Source organism: Rhinolophus sinicus, chromosome 14 (assembly GCF_057876585.1).
Source record: "Rhinolophus sinicus isolate RSI-liver-muscle chromosome 14, RSI-T2T, whole genome shotgun sequence".
NCBI lineage: Eukaryota > Metazoa > Chordata > Mammalia > Chiroptera > Rhinolophidae > Rhinolophus > Rhinolophus sinicus.
Genome location: NC_142514.1, coordinates 155,362,842 through 155,380,446, shown reverse-complemented (window position 1 = coordinate 155,380,446; position 17,605 = coordinate 155,362,842). Strand labels below are relative to the sequence as shown.

The 17,605-nt window shown below is 41.9% G+C and overlaps 1 protein-coding gene across 2 annotated transcripts; it reads right to left on the bottom strand.

Annotated features, from left to right (window-relative positions):
- Positions 1–1,286: 1,286 nt before the first annotated feature.
- Positions 1,287–16,778, bottom strand: HTATIP2 (HIV-1 Tat interactive protein 2). 2 transcript variants are annotated; one of them, XM_019742628.3, is made up of 6 exons: positions 16,670–16,778; positions 15,966–16,161; positions 14,147–14,254; positions 5,545–5,682; positions 3,211–3,272; positions 1,287–2,439 (listed from the first exon to the last, which is right to left on the bottom strand). In XM_019742628.3, the coding sequence occupies exons 1-6, from the start codon at positions 16,672–16,674 to the stop codon at positions 2,214–2,216; spliced, it is 735 nt and encodes a 244-aa protein (XP_019598187.3). In that variant the 5' UTR covers positions 16,675–16,778; the 3' UTR covers positions 1,287–2,213. The 2 variants fall into 2 exon arrangements, with proteins under 2 accessions (XP_019598187.3, XP_019598186.3); XM_019742627.3 differs by having other exon boundaries at positions 16,517–16,755.
- Positions 16,779–17,605: the final 827 nt, after the last annotated feature.

Below are 17,605 nucleotides of genomic sequence, written 5' to 3'. Positions count from 1 at the left end.
ACCCTCCCCCATCATCCCACTCTCTAAAGACACCAGAATAAAATGTTGAACAAGACTTGACAGGTTTGTGGGTAAGGAAATAATATACAGAGAATATCTTAAAACTGGCCACCAGGTTTAGCTGCTTTTAGAGCCCACAGGCCTCAGGATATCCTCGTGGGGTCCCTTCACTTCAGGCCTCCCGTCTAGGAGCTCATGCTTGTTATCACCCAAACACACAGGCTCTTTAGAGTCAAGCCCCAAAGGAGCCCCACCTGACAGAAGGAAGATGTTCCATTTCCTTCCTAAAGCCCACTGGCCTTTATCTTCCAGGATCCACTGAAGCTTGAAATGACTTGGCATACTGTAGACCCTATAAAAACTGACTGAATCACTCAAATCACTGTGCTTCCCCCAGTGCAAAAGTTAAGTTTCACCACCATCCTTTGTTCCATGATGGAAATTAGCACTGTGTGCTCTTGACTTTGACCCCTCCTTCTGCATCTTCCTTTCCTTTTCCATAGTTTTTAAAGTGCAGCACTTTGACTGGCTACGTGAACATTTTGTAGTTAATCATTATAGGGCTCCTAAACCAATGAAGAAACCCCAGGATTTCGATTTTATTCATCCATAGCATGTGCTGATCCAGCAAAAATTAACTGGAACTTCCTGGAATTCTAGACACTGGATGCTCTCGCAGAGTGGTTACAATATGGGATCAGGACTTGGGTTAGAATCCTGGTCCTGCCATTTCCTAGCTTCAGGTCTTCAGCTTTGGCCTCTTGGGCAAGGCACTTAACTGCACTGAGGCTCAGTTTCCACCATCTAAGATATGGGAATGATAGTGTAACTGCAGAACCTGGCCTATCCTTTTTCCCGGAACCACAGTTTAAACCTTGGATACACCACTTAGGAGTAACACTTGTGAAACACCACTCACAAGTAACACTTGTGAACCCTTAACTGCTACCCACTAAAACACTTCCCCAACTCCTTGATGAGAAAGACAGATTTGAGCCTTGCCTCCTGCCTTCTTGCCAGTGGACTCACAAATAAAGCTTCTTTCTTTTCTCAAAAGCCAGTGCCACAGTATTCACTTTTATGCGCAGCATAAGTATTGTTTGATGGGTTAAAGGACAGCACATGTAAAGTGGCACTTAGCAAGCACTTGATCAATATTAGCTATTATGTCATCCCATTGGCCAAAATACTGCATATTATCAGTATTTTCTAACAATCTAAGAGGTATCCAAGACTTGTCCGTTAATTTTTTTTCCCTATTTAATTCTCCCATGAATTATATAAGCTCAGTTATGCAACAAATTTTATTATATATTCTAAAGTAGTAAGGCACAGTTACATGCAGTCAGCATTGGGTAAGTTGGATACACGAATGTGAACAATTTTAGAACAGAATTCTTACATGATATATGAGGTTTGCACTGCTGCTGTGCCTCTGCCGATGAGCACTTCAAAGCTGGCCTTCCCAATAGTGGCATCAGAATCACCAGGGAAAGCTTAAATCAACAATTCCTGTGCCCGTACCCCAAAATTCTGAATTCAGAAGGTTTGAGGCAGGGCCTACGAAGCTCTGTTTTTTGAAAAGCTCCCTTGTTGATGTACAGTTGACCCTTGAACAACGTGGAAGGGGTGCCACCTCAGGGCGGTCAAAAATCCACATGTAACATTTGACTTCCCAAAAACTTAACTACAGTCTGCCTTCATATCCATGGGTTTCACATACACAGATTCAACCAACCACAGATCAAAAACAATATTTTTGATCTGAGATTGGGATGCAGATGCAGAGGGCCAACTGTACTAATAACTTACTGTTGACCAGCAGCCTTATAACACAAAGAGTAGATTAACACGTATTTTGTACATTATATGAATTATACACTGTATTTTTATAATAAAGTAAGCTAGAGACAAGAAAATGTTAATAAGAAAATCATAGGGAATAGAAAATACATTTACGTATTTATCGGAAAAAAAATTCCATGTATACGTAGACCTGCAGTTTAAACCCACGTTGTTCAAAGGTCGACTGTATATATATATGTACAACCAGCCTCTGAACTACTGATGCAGAATACAATCATTTTTTGGATCTGGTTGGTTGAAAAACAGTGAAACCACAGTTAAAGCACAATGACTTTTTTCACTCCCTGAAATTACTGATTAGGCGGTGGGTGTTGAGTTTTACCAAAAAAAGGATTTCTCAGGTGTGGTCATGGCTTCAAAGAGCTGTCAGCATTCCCCAGGTCGTGGATGGCCTTGTTTTCCAGCAGTTCCTTCTTCTTGTCACTTGGTCTCACTGCGTTGTTCAACATCGCTCTAACCACAGTCACCACTGGCACAGAATGCCCACTGGCCCAAGACTGTGGTAAGGAGCCAAAGAATTTCCTAACCAACCATTCACTTGGGCGAGATTCTTCCCTATCACATAACAGAACTCTAAAGACAAAAAAAGAAAACGCAGAGGAAGAGATGGTAAATTGCACTCAGACCACAGAGGGTATGATGGACTGAATTGTGTCTCCCCGAAATTCACATTGAAGCCCCAACCCCCAGTGTGACTGTATATGAAGACAGCACCTTTAGGAAGGCAATTAAGGTTCAATGAGGTCATAAGGGTGAGACCCTAATCTGATACAACTGGTGTCCTTACAGAAGAGGAAGAGATAAGATCTCTCCTTCCACACACACACACACACACACACACACACACACACACGCGCGCGCGCGCGCGCGCACAGAGGAAAGGTCACATGAGGACACAGAGAGAGGAGGCCACCTGCAAGCCGGGAAGAGAAGGCTCACGAGACATTAACCCCAATGGCACCCTGATCTTGGACTTCTAGTCTCTAGAATTGTGAGAAATAAATTTCTTTTGTTTAAGCCACCCAGTCTGTGGCGTTATTCTGTTACAGCTGTCAGAACAGACTAATACAGTGGATAAAAGGTTTTATTTGATTCATGAAGAGGATTTTTATTTAAAAAGGCAGCAAAAGCTACCCAGGAAATTTCACACTATTTTGAACCTGGCACCACCAACGGTCTACCCCTTCCTTCAATGCTAACAGGTGGGGTTCTTCAGAGAACAACCCACCTCCAGACAGCTTCTTTCATCTCTTAGGTATCTTAGTTGTAGGCCTCTTCCAATGAAAAACTACCTTCTAGGGAATAACCAACAGTGGTGTACTCTTAGGCAGCATGAATACTCACCCAGGCCGAAATATGGAGTAACGATCAAATTTTAATTCTTCCACCTTATCTTCCACTTCTCCCTGTTTAAAAAAAAAACAAAACAAAACACTCACATTGTCAATATTTAATCAAGAAAAATTGACTGTAATGCTTAAGAGAAAATAACTTGGGGTTTTGAAGATAATCTGCTCCAGAGGATCTCAATACAACTGACCCTTGAACAACATGTGTTTGAAAAGCACAGGTCCACTTATACATGGATTTTTTTTCAATTGACCCAATTGAAAAACCCATGTTCAAACCCATGTTTTGCAAGGGTCCCTCCAAAGCTGGGAATCCACATATGTGAAGAGCCAAGCGTAGTTATAGACAAATTTCTGGCTGCACGGGAGGGCCAGTACCCCTAACCGTCACATTGTTCAAGGGTCACATGTACTTACAAATATCGTTCTCTAGGTTTTTAGATGCCAAAGAGTCTGGGAAGTCAAGGAATAAATCATTTCATCCTGATATGTGGTAGAGTAAAAAAAAAAAAAAAATGTACTGAATGAGTGACTGTCTGCACAGTCACCTAGCATCTCATTTGACAGATATTAAAACAGATCCAGACGGAGTAAACGACAGGTTAAGAGTTCAACCACAAAAGAAAAACTTCCCATTAGTCCAGAATTAATGTTCCAGGCTGGCAGACATTAACCTTTTTTGATTTCCAGGTAGCTCCAGCGGGTCAGAAGACAGACGCACCGTATTACTCATTTCCTAACAAACCCCATCAAAGCTTAAGAGACGGTGAGATTACATGTAGATGATGCTTTAAATTTGTTAAACCCATGAATTTTCATGCCAGGCATCTTTATAGACAGAAATGCCAAAGGAGCTCAGGTCACAGGTACGTCTCAAGGCCTTTGAATTAAGCAGCCTGTTCTCCTTCTCCTTCTTGGCCTGTTCATCCCATTCATTTGGCACTTAACCGGTCCCCTTGTTTAATCTTAGGTAGCTTTTTAAAAAATTTTTTTAATTAATGTTTTTTAGTATATTCATAGAGTTGTGCCACCTTCACCACTATCTAAGTGTAGAATATTTCATCATCCCAAAAAGAAACCCAGTACCAATAAGCACTCACTCCTCTCCCCTCCCTCCAAGTCCTAGCCAATCACTAATCTTTCCGTCTCTATAGATTTGCCTATTCTGGTCGTTGCATATAAATGGAATCACAAACATTGTTGCCTTTTGTGACTGGCCTCGCTCATTTAGCATAATGTTTTCAAAGTTCACTCATACTGTAGTATGTCTCATTCCTTTTTATAGTTGAATGATATATTTTGTATGTTTATACTACATTTTATTTATACATTCATCAGTTGATGGATTTGGGGTTGTTTCCACTCTGGCTATTATGAGTAATCCTTCTTTGAACATTTATATATGTTTGTATGTGGACAGGTTTCTTGGCTTTTTACAAAGATGTGTTTTGCCTCCATGAGCAGTGTGCATAAGAGTTAACATAGCAGGCTGAGACGGCTATCCTTAGAAAGTTCTGCTTGCAAGGCCGGCCTGTGGCTTGGGAACTAGGATTTGAGGAGTGTTCTCATCATTACTGAGCTGATAAGGGTAGCTGACTGTACCTAAACTATTTGTACAAATAGTATGGTTTATGCCGAGCACTTGCTTTCCTTCTGGAAGTCTGTAATTATTTTTCTAAGCTGAAGGTGCCTACAAGACTGACCTCATAAAACCCTTGGACTCCTGAGCTCAGGCGAATTTCTCTGGTAGACAATACTCATTGCTGGAGAAATGATGCACGTGCAACACTCAGAGAAGACTCTTAGAAGCTTGTACTTAGTTTCCTTCAGACTTCACTCCACGTACTTCTTCCCTTTACTGACTTTGCTTTATATCCTTTCATTGTAAGAAATTGTAGCTGTGGGTTTAACTATATTCTGAGTCCTGTGAGACCTTTTAGCAAATCACCAAACTTAAACAAGCACATTATAAATTCCTTGAGGGCAAGAACCATACCCAGTAATAAAATATTATCTATTCTGGAAAACTTTAAGAATCACTGCCTCAAAGTCTCGTCTAATGTTAAGATTCCTGCTGATATTCAAGACCAGAGCCGCCATATCCATTTCATGATTACTGGATAATCAACACGGGGAACGACCTTGGAAATTATCTTTCAAATCACTCCTGTTTACTAAACATATCCCTGCGAAACAGTCATGCAGCTATAAAAATGTATAATATAATGCATTTAATGCATCTGTGCATCATTTAGCTTTTTATATTATTTAGTACTGCCAATTAGCCAGGGTTCTTCAAAGGATATGAAAGCTAGAAACCTGCACAAACCTTAACTTGCAGATATAAAAAATTGCTCGACTTATCAGCTCCTTTAGAAGACAGCAAGTTGAAATGTTTGCACCCTCCAGCTTTTGCCAGCTCGGCAGATTTCAGGACATAATCTCGATCAACACGAACAAATCCCTCCTGAGGGGGAAAAAAAGGTGAGTTATTTCCAAAAAGCTATGAGTTCATCTTAAAGATTACTATTCAGCTTGGGTGGCAGGCTAGGAGGCCTGGGGGGACATGGGTCTAAATAAAATGCATCCAAGCAATACATGAAGTCAGGCTTAGACCCTGGGAAAGGCTCCAAGTATGATCCTCAGGACACGTGGGCCAGTTTTATCAGCAAGGCCAGACCACAACAGAAAAACAAGAACAATGCGTGAATTGTTTTCTTCGTTCTTTTTTGTTGTTGTTGTTGTTTAAAAAAATAAAAATTTTAAAATAAACAAACAAACAAGGACAAGGACATTGAGACACAGACATGAAACAAACTGGCAAGGAGCAAAAGGAACAATAAGATCAGGCAGAGGAACTGCTTTTAGTCACACATTGCTTTGTCTTTGAATAACTTTACAACCTGACAGCCCTCTCTCTATTTTCTCTATTTTCTTCTGTGTCATCTCTACCACGGTAGGGTCTCAAAGCAGGGCTGAGAACACTATCCGGGCGCTATGAGAACAAAGCCTATTTAATTTCCAATTTTTGTGTATGTTGTCAACATACTTTACATATTAGTAAAGACTGCATTCTCAAATTATTTTACTGAAAGGTGTATAATTGCGAATGTTGGGGGACCCCTGGTCTAGACTCAGTCCAGTGAGGGTAGTGCTTGGGTCTTTCTTCTTAATTCACATCACAGCCTCAGTACATGTCTAGCACATGGCAGGTGCTCCAAAAATATTTGAATGAGTGAATAAAAGCCCAATGAAAGCAGAGAAAAGGCAAATCCAATTAGAAACAGAAACAATTATGTGTCAATGAAAGGAGGAGAGGCGAGGATGGTACAAACAATAGAATATAGACTCATTTCCCAGGCCTCACTGAAGGACAAGTGCCTGTTCCCAGAAAAGGGAATTCTATGTAGTAACACTCTTGGGACCACCACAAATTCTGGCATCCTCAAAGTCAAGGGAGCTGAAGAGAAGTCTAAAGTCTACTGAAGCTGAACTTCCTAGGTACCTAGAATTATATAAATGAGGTTTTATATCATGAGGACTCTAAATCTGAAGATTGATGACTGCCCCAATGGATTTTTTTTTGGTGTTGTTGTTGTTTTGCTAAAAATTTGCCCTATGGTAGTTATTGACCCTAACTGTTTTATTTCATATGGAGAAGCATATCTTTCATAAGATGTTAGATGGTACCTCAGGAAACACCACATCCAACCCATTCATGGAGATGTGAAAACAAGGTCCAGTGGTTCAGTGAACTGCCGGCATATAAGTGAGAGAGAGAGCTGAGAGTGGAGTACAAATTCTTATCTCCAAGCAGTGTTCTTTGCTATACCCACGTTCCTTCTTATCCCACACTATCCCTAGCTAATAAAAATGACCAATTCCTAATTGTGGTAGGTGGAACAATGGCCCCTCCAAGATGTCCATGTCCTAATCACCGCACCGGTGAATATGTCAGGTTACAAGACAAAAGGGAATTAATGTCGCAGGTGAAATTAAGGTTACTAATCAGCTGACCTAAAAATACTATGATTCTGTATTAGCCACCTGGGCCCAGTATAATCACAAGAATCCGTAAAAGTAGAAAAGAGAGGCAGAAGAGAAGGTCAGAGTTATGCAATGTGAGAAGCACTTGATCCGCCCACTGCTAGCCTTAAAGATGGAGAAAGGGGACCATAAACCAAGGAATGCAGGTGGCCTTGAGAAGCTGGAAAAGGGAAAGAAACAGAGTCTCCCCTCGAGCCTCCAGAAGGGAACGCAGCCCTGTCAACACCTTGATTTTATCTCAGCAAAGTCCCTGTAGGACTTCTAACTTACAGAACTATAAGATCATAAATTTATGGTGTTTTAAGCCACTAAATTTGAGGCGATTTGTTTCAGCAGCCATAGAAAACTAATACAAAATTCAATTTTGAAACAAAGGCCTAAGCAAATGTTTTTAACTTTGTACTGAAGTAGATCATGCAAGAAAAGTAAACATTGTCAGTACAGAGCTCAATGAATTTTCATAAACTGACCATCCTTTGCAACCATCTCCAAAATCCAGAAATAGAATATTACTATTATATTTTATATTACTATACTATTCTATTACCAACCCCCATACCCACCCACCCCAAGCCTCTCTTGTCCTCCCTTCTCATCGCTCACAGTACAATTACATCTGCAGGGCAGTGTGATTTTTCTGCCTTACTTTAGGGAATATAAACTCAACTCTTAACAAATGAACTCAACACCATCCCCTTTTGTGTTGTATACTTTGATATTCTATCTTAACAACTGACTCACCGACCTGTCCTCCATACTGATTCAGACTTATGCTGTTGCTTTTTTCAAATCAGTGTGAAGCACACCAATTTTAATTCTCAGCACGTCCTGAGAGAGGGATGTGATTCTCCTCAGAGCCATTCTCCTAAATGAGATTTTACATGTGCTGAAAGTGTGCCAAGGAAAACAATCTAAAACTACACAGAAAAATTCTAAAACACTCCATTTTTCTTCCACATCAATTTCTTCCCCTCACTCCAACTCTCCAGAACTCTGATTTTAACAACAGGTTTGTTATTGATAATAAAATCACATAGGTAACTAGTGAATATAAATTCCTTTTTGCTGTTGCCATGGTTTTACCACTATTTCTTGCAAGTTGCATTATAGTTGTCTCTGTTAAAATGCTTTTTCTTTCATCAGCTTCTTTAAAAATAAGGGAATGATTCAGCCAATCACAAGTCTCTAGACGGACGCTGTCTCTCTCACTTAATCCAGGGCCAGTAAAAGGATAATTTGATTAAACTGAGACCCTAATTTATCTGGCTTTAGTTCTGGATCAGCCTCTCCTTAATAGAGTGCTGTCGGCTCCAATTGTTTGATGAAAATTAAAGTGACATAAATACCATGAGACTTTTTCAATCTCATTAGTCAGCTAAGGCACCTCAATACCACCCCAACCATCAGACGCTGGCGTCCTTCCTTTCACCCGCCTCACTAACAACTGACAACCTCTCCTTGAAGGAGGAGCACCCACGCTGCTTCAGAGACCCCCACGCTTAACCCATCATCCCTGCTCAATGGGTCCTGTTGACAAGGTGCCCATACCTTTCTCCATCGCTATTTTCTGGACAAAGCTAAATATTGTTTTATTAGCAATCAATAGCTGTTAATCCACACCGATTTCACAAATCCTCTGAGCCCTCAAGCTGATTATATATACACATTTTTCCAAGCTCACAAATTTTGAATCTCACTTCCCCCACCCTGATGCGTGGCCTTTTAGCTGGTGAATGAAACGCAAAAGCAAAGGGGTCAATGGCTTTCAAGGACACAGAAACCAAAGTTAAATGTGTATCCTGGTGACTAACTCAGAGATATCAACACACACACCAATTTTCCTTTGGAGCAAAGACGATTCCATTTATAGACAAAAGGGAGCTATCTTTAAAGTCCTATTATTAACACCTTTTCTTGTTCTCTAACAGCTCAAATAAAGAAGAAGAAAAAATACAATAGAAAAACAAGCTACTCCTTTTCCCAGAAATACAATGTTCAAGAAACCCGTATTAAGTTTTCCAAACCATATGGCAGGAGAAACGACGTCTCTTCTGAGAGCAGTAAGTCGATTATGTTATTGTGTCCTTATGATTCCACAGTAGGTGTGTCCCACTCTAAGCTAGGAATCAGAGTTCCTTGTAGAAAAGGAATCAATTAAATAAGTTCCCACTATAAATTTCCTTTCCCAGCACCCACTGGAAAGAATAAACACAATGTATACGACTCAGGAGCGATATCCTTACAGGCTCTACACACATCTAGAGCAGGGGTGTCCAAACTTTTTTCAACGTTTTTTACCAAGGGCCATATGCAGTAAAATACACAAACAGCCGGGCAACTCACTCGAGGTGAAGTACGTATTGCCTCACCTGGCTTATTTAAGTAAACTAAATATGTTTTTGGAGTTTGCTACGGGCCAATTAACAATGGATTGCCGGCCACAGTTGGCCTGCAGGCCGCAGTTTGGACACCCCTGATCTAGGGAGACAAATTCTTCAATTACTCTTGATTTCAAGTCTTATTAAAATCCAAAGCTACTATGTATTTCTTCTAATCTTCTTTACCCATGCCTGAGAACTGGGGAAACTCTGGCTTAAGAACAACTCATCCTAACAGGTCTTTCAGCACTGACTGGTGTGACAAGGAAGCATGCTGGGATGGCTCAAGGTCAGGGGAATCCTTTTCCAAGAAGGGAGGAATCCATCATTCTGTAAAGGGTCCCATTTAGCCATATTTCTGCTCCAGATTCTTCCTCCTTCACTCCCACCCTATAAATTAGGCGAGAAAACAGAGATGCTGACGAACAACAAATGGGATACTCTGACACCCCATTTGCTTGTGTGCTGGAGGGCGTCCCTGTATTTGATGTACAGTGGCGGAACCAAGACCTTGATTAGAGGAAGAGCTCTAGACAGAAAAATAAAATCAAACAGATACTGAGGATTCCTGAATCAATCTCTACGTTCTCACAAAATTTTTCCTTTGGGGCATTCTTTTCTCTATGTCAAGAAAATCAAAGAATTCTGCAGGCCAAAGGGGCCTCAGTGATCCCTACCTCTCAGTACAGACAAGGAGGTAGTGGCCCACAGGATCTAACCCACATACCCAACGTCCCACAGCTGCCTGGGACCCAAACAGAGCCTATTATCTGAATCCCTCAAACCATCTAGGACCCAGTCACTTCACAAGCTCCCCGCCAACCAGACATCAAATGAAACAGTAGAGATTACAACAGGGGTCAGCAAACTTTTCCTGTAAAAGATGAGATAGTAAATATTTTCAGATCTGCAGACCTCTGTTTGAATTACAGAGCTCTGACCTCAGGGCACAAAAGCAGCCATAGGTAACACAGAAAGTAATGGGAATAGCTATGTTCCAATAAAATTTTATGGATTTTTGAAATTTGAAATCTGAATTTTGAAATTTCTTCTATTTTCACGTCATGACATATTATTCCTCTTTTAAAATGTTTAAACATTTAAAAGGATAAGACAATTCTTACCTCACGGGCTGTACAAAAACAAGAGAGCTGTATGTGGCCCACAGTGAGTAGTTTACAAGCCCCTGGATTACAAGAGTATACCGTTAGCATCAGAAGCCATGGGACTTTAATGATGCTTAATAAATGTTACAATGGCTGCATTAATCGCATGCATGGAATCGTCTATTCCACACAATCCAAGAACCTGGACTGCTGGAGTCTATGCCTACTAGGTGAGGAGACAAAGAGGTGACTCCACATCACACCACTTCAAACTACCTAACCCAATCCTTCTCTTAATACAAGTAAGGGGAAAGCACTATTCTCAGTAGGATCTGTGAGTGTTTACTCTTCACTCAAGGCCAATGTAGGTCTGATTTTCAAAGGGTATTTCCACCTTCACTAGCACACACGTGACTCACTAAAACAAGGTGAAGGGCACTTGAGATGACAGTACCTGGAAAACCAGCAGGTGAAGAGGACTAATAGATCCCAGTGCCTCCTGAAAGCAGGTCCAACAAAAAGAGGTGAGTTAGCGGCATCAGAATCTCCCAAGTTTCTGAGCTTCCAACCTTAGAGATTCTGACCCACTAGATCTGGATTAGGACCAAGTCAGGAAGCCACTACATTAATTAGATAACTATGGCTTGTGAGTGTGAGAAGGAAGATTAGCACCTAACCAGCTACTGCTAAAGGAAATGCTTTTTCAATCAGCTGAAGAAAGCTAATAGGCCTATCCCTGGCACCAATTGTAACAGAAATCTGGGTAGACTGAATTTTATGGGTTTCAGTGTTTTCCCAAAAATTCGTATGTTGAAGTCCTAACCTCAGAATGTGATTTTATTTGAAAACAGGGTCACTGCACCTATAATTAGTTAAGATGAGGTCATACTAAATAGGGTGGTTCTTAATCCAATTTGACTGGTGGTGTTATAAAAAGGAGAAATTTGGACATGGCCACATGCACAGATAAAACGCTATGTGAAGTGACACAGGCAGAAGGCAGCCATTTACAAGTGAAGAAGAGAAGCCTGGAAACGATCGTTTCCTCAGAGCCCTCAGAAGGAACCAATCCTGCTGATCCCTCCATGGCAGACTTCTAGCCTTCAGAACTGTGAGACAGTAAATGTCTATTGTTTAAGCCATTATAGTTATATGGGCCTTTCTTATAACAGCCCTAGTAAACTAATACACTGAACATCACAGGGAAATAAACTGGCTACTCAGAGGACTTCCACACTAAGACAGGAACCCTGAATTTCTTGAAGTTTCTCTACTGGCCACTCAGATTGCTAAGGCAAAATGTGGGGTGTACCAATTACAAAACAGTTAAAGAATAACCCTAGGCTTGCCACCAGCTTTGCAATATCCATCTGATAAATTCTTTTTCTACGAAGTGGGCTGCTGACCCAGAACACCAGGTGGGGTGAGCTTGGAAATCCAGAACCCCCCATCAAACAACTATTACCTAAGCACTTGTGAATTCTCACCTGTTTGAAATTGCCTCAAGTTATCACGGCCTCCAAACTTTATATTACATCCAATCTAAATTAGTTTCAAATTAAAAAAAAGACTTTCTGTAGGAAATGCCAGCTTAGTTTCCGTCACTATCGTCTTAAACTATTTAAACCCTAGCTCATTTCTGAGACTGTATTTGGCTTACTAGTCTTTTCTCTTGTTTACTTCATTAATTATGTTTATCTTCTCAAACACAAGATATTGAGTACCCTGAGGGGTGGGGAATCAACTCCATCTAAAGAAATCTCCTGGATAGGAAAGACACCCAATGCCTCTGATTAAAATTACATTACACAATTTGAATGCAACAAAACAATTTAGACTTTTCCCTGGACTCTGTGAGACTTGCCTTATGTCATGGAAATCAACTGCTCTATGCCTGATGCAGTGGTTTTTCTTTTGCTGAGTCACCACCAAAATCAGGTTGGCACTGCAGACAGAACAAAACTTTTTCAATGCTTTCAGAGGACACACCGCTTGTGACTGTCCATCGAACAGAAAAGACTGCACTAGTTGCTGAGCAGGAATATGACCTTTTCTACAAGACATAATGTGCCAAATCCTAGGAGAGTCAAATATTTCTACAATCCACATTTCTTAGCACAGAGCTCAGAAATCCAGCTGTGTTTCAAAGTGGACGTTGTAGAACTGCAGAAGATTTGGAAATCGATCCCTACTGAAAGCATAAATAGAATTACTCTTTGAATTGCCAGGAGGCCCAGAGAAAAACATCTGAACGTAACCCCTTGGTTATACACCAATACCGTGTGTCCCCGAAAATAAGACCTAGTCAGACCATCATCAGCTCTAATGCATCTTTTGGAGCAAAAATTAATGTAAGACCCGGTCTTATTTTAATATAATATAAGACCTGGTATAATATAATATAATATAATATAATATAATATAATATAATACCAGGGCCTGCTAATTCCTAGGCCTGTAAGACCCAGTCTTATTTTAATATAATATAAGACCTGGTATAATATAATACAATATAATATAATATAATATAATACCAGGTCTTATATTAATTTTTGCTCCAAAAGACGCATTAGAGCTGATGATGGTCCAACTAGGTCTTATTTTCGGGGAAACATGGTAGTTCTTAACCATGTGCTCTCCTAATGATTCTGATGCAGAGGCCTGTTTCTAAACCTATGGCAAGTAAATTCTGCTAGAGGGAGAAAGTAGAGTCAAGGCATAAAATAAATAAGCTGTATTAAAACTTGCCCAAGATCTACATAGTAAGTTATGACTTCTAACTATGTAGTAAACTATGACTTTTGGATAGGGACTGACGAACTTTAGCACACCATTAAAAAGAAAATAAAATGTGTGTTAGAACAGTTCTGCGTCAGTGAAGGCTGAATCACCACTGGGTTGAATCATCGCTGGTGGCTGACTCATCACTAGAGACTAGCTGATTCGTGTCTCTGTTTGACGTTCTATCCCAGAAGTTTAAAGCTTGGCCTGAATATAGGTTGAAGCAAATCACGTAAGTGAGAGCAAATGCTTTAAGTTTAAGACATTTGTAAAGAAAAAGGAAGAAAAAAAATGCTTACTGCTAACAGCATGAGTCAGTTGGTTTACCTCAGCCAGGGGATATAGTGACAGCAATATTTGCAAGAGGCAAGACGTTGTAAATATGTATCGATGTCTCCAGCACACAGGCCTGAACTCAAGGATTACTTTGAGGGAAAGATGAATTTATCAGCACTATTCAAAGTACAGCAAAGAATAGGGCAGCATATGAAATCTTAAATGATAAGAGCTTGTTTATATTTAAGCACTGCAAATGTAAAGGAAAAGAGTGAGCAAGAAAGGAATCTTTGACATTACTGGCCAGTGAAAAGGGAACGGGGTATATATAGTTCTTCCTTACCGCCCCGGCTTTTTTTCTGGTGGTACCCAGGCAACAGAATCCGACATCATGACCTTGAAAGGCAGCAGCATAGTCATCCAACTTTTCAAAGTCCACCACTTCTTGATTCTAGATAGTAAAGACACAGCTGTATACAACTTGATGTTACTTTTTTTAAAAGACAAAATACCCTAGATTTAAAAAATCAATTAAGAACATTACTGAAGAGTCTACCCTCTTAACATCAAATTTTGCAAGCTCATTTCCTCCCACCAAAAAGCAATTAATCTGAATTCAAAATCAACAACGTGCTTATATGGACACAGTACACATAACTGGACTAGGGGTGATCCAGATCTCAAAAGTCACGTTCAATTATAATTTTCTCTCTGGAAAAATAAAAGACCTGTCTGTATATTAGCAAGAGGGATACCAATAAGGTATAATATGGGGGCAGGGAATGGTGTTTAGAATTTCAAAGACCTAGGTCTGAGTCTTGGGCCTGCTAATTCCTAGGCCTGTAATTTTAGCCTATTTATCATGTGCCTCAGTTTTTCAGCAGTTAAATGTGAATAATAATCTTTCCTTCAGTCCAATCCATGAAGCAACTGCATTAAAATCAATCAGTGGGTGCTTGATACAAGGGTGTATATTCTTAGGTCTATTCTTAGACCAATACTTCTGAGTCAGAAACTGCACTTTTAATAAGCACCCTTGGTAATACTCATGCTCACTGAAATTTAAGAACCTCCATCTAACCTCGTAAGTTTGTCATGAAACTTAAAAAAGAAAGTTTGAGAAGTTCCCATCATATAAGAGTTGAAATATAATGTTGCTTTCCTTCCCTGCCCTCAACTCTTTCAAATGAATTTTCCTGGCACTGTACACAACGAAGAAAAAGATGTTTGCACAAAGTGCCTGACCAAAAGACGTGCACAGCACAGAACTGGATTTCAGTTTCTAATCACCAGAAGTGTGTGACACATCCCATGGAGCCAGACCACGAAGCCCGCATGTTAATGCCTAAGTCTGAGCAAAGATATGCATTTTAAACAGAAAAGTCCTGATGGACCAAAGACATGCAAAATGACCTGAATAGGACCTGCAGGAGTCACGGACATTTATTTGTGAGACCACTTGTGAGACCATCTGGAATGTTCTACCTGTGAAACCTGTGGGACCAAGTCCTACAATTATGGGGTCTCAGGATTATACTATAGTTCAATTTACTTAAGTTCACGAACTCAGTTTAAATGCAGGGGAAGGAATTTCTATAAAGCTCAGACTTCAAATATTTAGGGGATCTGCACCAGACTGAATCTGTGTATCATTTGGTTAACCATGAAAGTGTAAGTGACAGTCAGGGGAATATTTCACTTACAGACACAAGGCTGCAGCCCTGGCAAGTCAGGCAGGGCAAATTCTTGAAAGTGACTTAACAACACTTTCACAGCCATAGACCTTCCCTGTTAGGCAAAGCATTTTCTGATTCACTAACATTAGTGTGGATTGGACAGAGAGACAAAACAAGCAAAGTGGACTGTCTGTAGAACCCAGCATTGAATGACCCTGGAAGTGGTGTTCTCCGTCTCCCCAGCCTCCATTACAAACTACACCCAGCCTTACAGGTGCCAAGACCGAGAGGACTTTGCCCAACGTTATACAGTGAGGGAGGCGGACCTGGGCCCACAATCCAGGACGCCAGCTTTCAGTAAGGGCTCTCACAGACCGATCTTGGCACATTCTGATCAGCTCTTGCCGCTTCCACTGGCCGGGCAATGGTCAGCCTTTAAGCATGAAATATTTCACCCCATTTTTGAGTCCCAGCGCCAATACCCACCACATTTTTATAAGCTTCCTCATCAAAGTTCAGTTTCCTCCGGCCAATGACTGTGACTCTGGAAAATAGGCTCTGTCCCACGATTTCTTTTAAGAGCACTCTGCCGGTTTCCCCACTGGCGCCCAGAATAAAGACGGATTTATTCTGCATCTTGAAGTCTTCCCGAAGCTTCGGCAGCGCCTCTGTCTCGGCCATGCTACGGAAATAACATCAACAGGTGCTGATCTTCGGCTGTTTAAGGGGTGGCCTGGCTTACCCTGGGTAACGAGGATGATTTATTCGTTCTGGAGGCAGAGATTGTTATTGTCCGCAGCCTGGGCCCAGGGGAAAGGACTGAGTCACCTGCAGGGCGGGGTTCTTTGGCACATCCCCAGCACCTGAGACAACCCACACCTCGGAAGGGGACACAAACTGCTGGCACCAAAAGGCCTCGTTCCCCCACGGTACCCAGAGTTCCGATCCCTCCTTCCTCCGCTCACAGGGTACAGGGGTGGAGGGGGGGAGAGGGAGGAGGCGGGGACCCAGCTCGGTCCCCTACGTGGAGGGGTTACCTGGAGCCGGCCCCCAGCCCTGCGTCCTCAAGCGGCAGCAGAAGCAAGGCAGCCACCAGGGCGGCCAGCAGCGCCGCCACCGCCGCAGCGCTCAGTGCCACAGGCCTGAGCATCCGGGCCTCCCTCCTTCCCCAGGGTTCGTTGTCCTCTCACCCCATTCGGTGGGCGCCCCCCCAGGTCCGCCTCAAGTATCGAAGGCGAACAAGCCGGTGCCTACTGCAGTTAGTCTTCCGGGTGACTACGTCGGGTCGCTGCTAGCCCCGCCCACTGGGGCGGGACCTGGGGAAGTGAGCACAAGTCCCACCAGAAGTTTGGGCTCTGGTTGCACCCGCCCGAGAGCACTGTGCGCAGCACCGGGCAAGGTACGGTGCTCCGAGACCTCCAGGACCCTCTCCTCGGCGTTCTTCCTCATCACCTGGGCTGAGCTTACCCACATCCATGGCCTCAGCCAATAGACTTGACTTTGGATGAGCCCTTTCAAAACTTGCAATTTCAAATGTGTGCTGGAAATCTACATCTCGAATTCACCATGTCAAATCCAACCACCCCAAACAGGAATAAAACAAACCTGTTCCTTGCCTCTCTTGGGTGTCACTGTCCCTATACATGCGCACACTCCTCACCCCTCCCCTCTAGGCGTCCTGGTGATTGGAAGCACAGTATTCATCAACCCTGACAGACTCTACCCTGCAAGGTAAGGCACCACATCTATCTTAGGGCTGTAGCCCAGCTCTTGGCGCAGTGTTTAGCACTTAGTAGTTGCTCAAGAACACTTTTTGCATGGATGGATTTCTTTATATCTTAGAGGAGACTAAGCAAACATTCTTACTTTACAGATGATGCCCGAGGATGAGGCATGACTTGTGCAAGTAGTAAGCCTCGGGCATCTCTTTAATAGAGACAACATAGGGCAGGGTTAAAGGGGTGGTGGGTATAAAACATGACAAGGAGCTCATGGGCAAAGGTTGCCCTGCCACACCAGCCCCATGTCCTTCCAGAGCTCATCTCCTTCCCCACCTCAAAAAACAGTCCCTTTCTGAGGGGGAATTCTGTTGAGATAGCATGTCTTCTTTCTAATAAAGAGGAAGC

Excerpts from the sequence above, each read along its gene's own strand:
- HTATIP2 (XM_019742627.3), bottom strand. The coding sequence starts at position 16,629 with ATGCTCAGGCCTGTGGCACTGAGCGCTGCGGCGGTGGCGGCGCTGCTG. Across the intron at positions 14,255-15,965 it reads AGGAAGCTTATAAAAATGTG|AATCAAGAAGTGGTGGACTT; the intron begins GTGGGTATTGGC and ends TTTACTATCTAG. Across the intron at positions 2,440-3,210 it reads TACTCCATATTTCGGCCTGG|AGTTCTGTTATGTGATAGGG; the intron begins GTGAGTATTCAT and ends TTTTGTCTTTAG.